General features: G+C 58.6%; 1 protein-coding gene across 3 annotated transcripts in view; it reads right to left on the bottom strand.

The window, feature by feature from the left end:
- Nucleotides 1-4,780: 4,780 nt before the first annotated feature.
- The window catches only part of LZTS1 (leucine zipper tumor suppressor 1), a 59,341-nt gene continuing 58,121 nt past the window's right edge, over nucleotides 4,781-6,000 (bottom strand). For all 3 annotated transcript variants that reach the window (XM_079142364.1, XM_079142363.1, XM_079142362.1), the window contains exon 4: nucleotides 4,781-5,628. In XM_079142364.1, coding sequence (XP_078998490.1) covers nucleotides 4,969-5,628 — 660 coding nt within the window. In that variant the 3' untranslated portion in view covers nucleotides 4,781-4,968. The remainder of the gene's footprint in view (nucleotides 5,629-6,000) is intronic.

Below are 6,000 nucleotides of genomic sequence, written 5' to 3'. Positions count from 1 at the left end.
GCAAGACCACCCTGCCTGTGTCCTCTGTGACACTCATGGTAATGGAACATTATCTTATTTTTCGTCTGCTTCCAGGAGCAAGGACCTTGACTGCTTTAGTTCTATTTCTAGAAGAGGGTTTGGCATGAAGTGGGGGTGGAAGAAGTGTTTATTGATTGGATATATGCATGCATGAATGGTGGTACTTCAGGCCGGGTGACACCTGGGTGGGGGAGAAACTTGGGGGCAGCATGACCTTCATGAAGTAACGGAGTAGACTCCTGTGCTTAGGCCGCCCGGGGAAGCAGCGCTCGTGCACGAGTCTGAGGCTGGATAAAAATACCCGGAACGGTGTCACGGATGCTGGCGGAGGCTGAAGACCGAGCTGCTTCTTGTCAGGGGAAGGAGTCTCTTTTTCTGTCTCGCTCTCTCTTTTGTTCTTTTTATTTTTTTCTAGAATGATGAGGTAGGAATGCTTCAGGACTAAGGGTTGGGACCCGACAGGACTCTGGGGTTTCTGCTGCCCCTCCAGCTGGGGCAGGCTTGGCCCTGACCCTGCCCTTCCAGGGCCTCTGCTTTGATGTTATTCCTAATCCTTGGGATGGACAGAAGCTGGGGGGGTGGCAAGAAGAGGGTTCTGGAGGGCGTTTTCCATCTATTTCTAGACCTTGTGATGGATGACCCTGACTTGAGTTACTTAAAATTGCTGCCTTTGAAAGTGCTGGGCGGAGGCGGGGCAGGACCCTGGCAGCCCGTGTGGGGAGCCAGGCTCTGCCCCACGTGGCGTGGGCTGCATTCTGGGTGGCTCAGTCCACTTAGCCATGCTCAGTTGGAGGGGAAGCTAGCTCGGTGCTGGGACAGGGGCCCTTCTGCTCCTTGTGGCCTCTCCAGCAGGGCGGCCACTCACAGAGTATCACGGTGGAAGGGGCCAGGCCTCCTACACCAAGGTGGAAACTGGCAGGGCACCCCTTCTGCTGAGTTTCACCGGGTACCATGGCTGCCCAAGGGATGGTGGTGGGAGGACGTCCCAGTGGTGTGGCCCATGAATAGCGCGCCCCTGGTGGGCCAGGTGTGGAAGAAAGACCTGGAGGTGACCCTGGGCCTGGCATGATCCCTTTGCTCCAAAGCTGCAGCTCTTGAATCCCAGGGAGTCTGGTCCAGGTTCTGCCTCTTCTCAGGGCCGCTGCAGCCCAGCCTTCCTCAGGTCCAGCACCCACTGCCCTTTCCTCCTGGGTTGGGGCAGGGAGCCTGTGCTCCCCACGCCAACACTGTCCTGGAGAGCTATGTCTCCCCTTTTCCATCCTTCCCCACTCCTCTATGTCCCACCTGACCCAGGATCGAGCTGTTTGCCACCATCCCTAGACACCAGCCCCTGCTGACCTTCCCAACTCCAGGGCATTGCCCTGGGACCGTGGGCTCTACTGCAGCCTTGAGTTTTTAATTCCCTCCTCATATGTCCCTCTTGCCTCCTGTACCTGAGTGACAGGCCAGAGCAGTGGGGAATGCTTGTCAAGGTGAACTGGTACTGGGCAGGCGGGACAGATGGCCACCGTGGTGGCAGCACCTTCCAACTAGGGCCTGGGGTGGTGGCAACAAAAGCCACTCTGGTCTCTTGCCAAGAGGCCATATGCAACCGAGCAAGGAGTTGGCTGGCGAGAGGAACAGCTGGTGGGGAGTTGGCAGGGGGCTGGGCTGTCTTGGAGGGAGTCCTGTGACTCTGCGAGGCACTTGTCCCCTGGTCCCTCCTGCCTTTTTCTGGATGGGCCCAGGACCCATGTCGCAGAGGAGGTCAGGGGCTGGTGAGGGGCAGGGCCAGCTCAAAGTCTGTCCGGCCCCAGGCCCCTGCCTTCCCTTCGTAGGCTGCCTTCTCCGAGGCTTCCTCTCCTCCCTGGCTGGCAGGAAGGGACATGGCCATTCTTGTTCCAAAGGGAGTGGCCACAGCCCACTGAAGCAGAGGAGAGGAGCTGGGGGCGACAGAAGTAGCTGTGGAGGGCATGAGAAATGGCATTCTTTATTCATAAATAAAAACATAAAATTACCAGAAATAGTTTACATGGCCAAAAAGTGACATCAGAAAACAAATAAAACGACGCTGTCAAAAGCAAAGCAAACCAGAAACAACAAAGAGAAAAAGAACTATGTACATAGTCTTCCAAATGCCAGTCCATGTGAAGCTAGCTTCTGCCGGGGTGCCCAGCTTGCCTGAGGACAGCCAGGGACTCAGACTCCCAGTTGGAACTGCTGTTCCCGGGCAGCCTGGCTTCTCTTAGGGTGACTCTCACTTAAGAGATGGCCCAGGCCGGGGCCAGGGACAAGAGCTCAGCAAAGGCCTCTCAGGGCAAGGATGCCAAGCCTCCAGCCCCAGCTAGCTCAGTGCCCTGGGGCTGTGAAGAACATACTTCGAGGCTATTCTGAGGCCCCAGGCGGTCCCTCCTTGGTGGGTGGTGTGGAATGATGCTCTCTTTGCAGAGAACTGGAGCATCCTCAGGCCAGGCAGCTTTTGTGGGGCAGAGTGTGGGTCGGAGTGTGGGTCTGAGTGAACAAGATCGCCCGAGCTCCTGCCCTGAGCCGGCACTCCCCACTCCCTGCTCAACCTTGCTGTTCAGAGACTCCCTCAGAGAGGCTGGGCTTAGGGTGGCCCAAGAGTAGCAAAGGACCTTTCAACAGGGAAGGGAGGGAACCCTCTGGAAGGCCAGGTTGCTAAGTTACAGCACACTTGTGTCTGGTGCCACCTTAGGCTACCCTGGGGCCTTGGGCTGTGGCAGCCCAGGGAAGGCATCTGCCATCTTGGATGCTGGACAAGGCCTGGGTGGATGTCTCTGGGATGGGCTGGGGCAGGGCCATGGGGAAGGTGGATGTCCCTGTGAGTGGGGCCACACACAGTGAGGTGGTGAACAGACTTTGTCCCCAAGTACCTGCCCTGGCCTTAGCATCACTTCTTCTCAGGTCAGGTCCGAGGGCAGAGTGCTGGGCTTCTGGCTGCTCTGGGGTCAAGGTGGGGGACAGGAAGCAATCAGTTTCCTTCTCCCTCTCTCTGTGGAGCAGTCTCACTGGGAGAAAGGACTCAAGGCACAAGCTGGTGGAGATGGAGGAAACAACGGCCATGGGACAAGGCCTGGGCCATCTCTAACTGGGTCTAAACTGTGCTCAGTGCAGGGTACTGTCCTCTGGGTGTGGAGGAGGCTCTGGGCCTGTCCGTCCCAGCCTCCAATCTCATCCATGACTAAGAGCAATGGTTTGAAATTCCAAAGGACTTCCTCTGTCAGGAGTGGACACAGGACAGGGGCAGGGAGCCCTGAGAACAGAAGGCAGCGCTAGCCTCGGGGTTGGTGCCCTGCCCCCAGCTCACACCTACTGCAAGATGTGATGCAAAGAAAGCAGACCCCACGCCCAGCCCAGACCGCTCAGGCCAGCATCCAGGAAGCAGAACTGGGGATTGTTCCCAGACGGTCGAGAACCCAGACTCTCCCAACCTGGCCTCTCCCACACCGTAGCCCCTCTCAGCAGACACGCAGGAGACACAGGGATCCAGCAGGGGCTGGCTTTCCTACCAACAGCAGCTGTGGTTAGAAGCAAAAATAGATGGAGCAGGCTGGCTGCCTGCTAGATCTGGCTTGTTTCTGAAAAGACGAGAAAGGAAAAAAAAAAAAAAAAAAAAAAGAAGAAGAAGAAAAAAATTCCCTGAACCAAGCAACTATTCTCTTCACCCAGCTCCGGACCTGTTAAAAAGAGAAACCCCAGCCTCCCACAGTGCCCCCAAGAAAGGAAGCGGTGCTCTCTCTGCGTTCTTTACGGCCTGGGGCTCCTGTGAGGCTCCAGGTGGGGGAGGACGGCAGGTGGCGGGGCTGTTTGTTCGGAAGGCTGTGTGTGCCCCCTACCCTATATCCTTGCTATCCTCCCTGCTGGGGCTCTGGCCTGCCAACACCCTGGGGACCATCCTAATCTGTGAAGACTCAGCACTTAGCACCAAGGATGCTAAGGGGGAAGAGATGCCCCTGAATGGGGCCATGGGCAAAAGAGGGAAGCGCCCAGATCGCAGGTGTACCATCTGGCTCCAAGCAAAATTTGATGCTTGGGAAGGAAAAACCTTGCAGAGGGGCCACTGGCCAGCTGATCCAGTCGGGGACTTCCCTGCCTCTGCTCCAGTGGGAAAGATCGGAAGGTGCCCTGGGACAGCTGAAAGCCATTCCCTCCGAGCTCCTTTCCCAGCACCCACCCCAGGGTCTCAGTGTCTATGGCTTTAGGAAGAGTGGTCACTGAGGACAAAGGCCACCAGCTGCTTGAAGACGGCAACACCAGTTGGGCGCTGCACCCACTGGTTCTCGCTGTTCTGCTGCCCCGGCCCCAGACCCCTGCAGGTCTCCCGAGGGTCCACACAGCTAGGGTGCCCAGCTTCTCCTCCCTTCTGAGGCTCGATGGGCTGCAGATTCTCCGCGCCCCACCCAACCCTGCACCTGAGGCCAGAGAAGAACAGCTCAGCTTATGATAAGACTCCAAGGCTTCTGGTCACCATGGTTTCTTTCTATTCCCAAGGCATCCTGATGTGTCCAGGCGATTAAACAGACTTGGGGGTAAGACTCGGAAGGGAGCGTCTGTCCCTGGCATGGCCACTGGGCCTTCACAGCAGCTGTGCCCTTCCCTGGAGGAGGGTTTCTCTCACTGTTTGGAACAAAGACCAAGGTTTAGGAAGCCCTTAACCAGTGTGTGGAGATCCCTGCGCCCACCTCTGGGAGAGCCGGGGGTCGGGGGTCAGCGCCTGAGGTCCAGTGCTCTGCAGGTTGGCGAGGCTGGAACGGGGGGAAGGGAAGGAAGAGTCACATCCCGACCCCTGCCCACCACGTGTGGCTCCTGGATCTGTGCCCAGGAAGTGGCTTCTCTCAGAGGCCTGAGTTGCTGAGCAGCTGACACAGGAGGGGAGCCCTCCTCCAACAGGCTTGGCCCTGGCCTCCTGGCCCCAGGTCCCCAGCCCTCGCTCCCTCAGGCGGTCCCTCAGATCTCAGTGGCTATGATGTCCTCGTAGGGGATGTCAGCCCCTTCCAGGTCAATCTCAAAGGGCTCCCCCGGCCCGTCCCCACGGGTCAGCTGCTGCAGGGCTTTCTCCAGGCGCTGGTTGCGCTGGTACATGGCCAGGTAGCTCTGCTGCAGTTGCTTCTGGTACTGGATCACCTTCTCCTTCTCCTCCTTCCACACCTGCCGCTCGTGCTGGAAGCCCGAGGACATCTGGTCGTGGCCCTGCCTCTCCTCCCTGAGCTCAGCCCGCAGCCGCTCCAGCTCCCGCTGCAGGGCGGGGATGTCCTCCGAGAAGGTGGGCGTGGCCCCAGGCCCCAGCGCGGCGCCCTCGCGCTGCCGGGCCTGCTGGGCCCGCAGCTCCTGCAGCTCCTGCTCCAGCAGGTTCACTTTCTCCCGGAGCAGCTCGGCTTCGTTCTTCTTGCGCTGCAGCTCGTTCTCGCAGACCTCCAGCTCCAGGCCCTTGGTGCGCAGGGCGCTCTCCAGGTCCTGCGTCTTCAGCTCCATGCCCTCCAGTCTGCCCCGGGTGTCCTTCAGCTGCGCCTTCAGACTGAGGATCTCGCTGGCCTTGGCGTTCACCTCGGTCTGGGACTCCTTGAGCTGCTGTTTGAGGAGGGAGATCTCGCCTGACTTCTGGCACACCTGCCAGGGGTGGGGGTGGAGAGACAGTGCCAGACATGAGTGTCCTTGCCCCGGGTGAAGGGACAGCTAAACTGCCTAGAGGAACCAAGCTGCTCCTGTCCCAGGCTGCCTGGAGCTACAGTTCCCAAGCATGGTGCCTGGGCCACCCGGGGGTGCAGCCCTCTTTGAGGATCTTTTTGTTCTCCTACACATCTTGGTTTCTCCAGTGACTGACTCACCCTCAATTCAGAGTCCAGATCGCAGTTTCTGCCCAAAGCCATGGCCACATGCGACTCAAAGATCAACGGTCTACTCTGCCTACTGCTGCCAACTCCATTGCTCACCTGATGCTGGCTTCTGTGCCAAGCCCTCTGACCTCACCCCCGCACACAC

This window comes from Sciurus vulgaris (assembly GCF_902686455.1).
Source record: "Sciurus vulgaris genome assembly, chromosome: 5".
NCBI lineage: Eukaryota > Metazoa > Chordata > Mammalia > Rodentia > Sciuridae > Sciurus > Sciurus vulgaris.
This window is presented reverse-complemented; position numbering and strand designations above follow the sequence as displayed.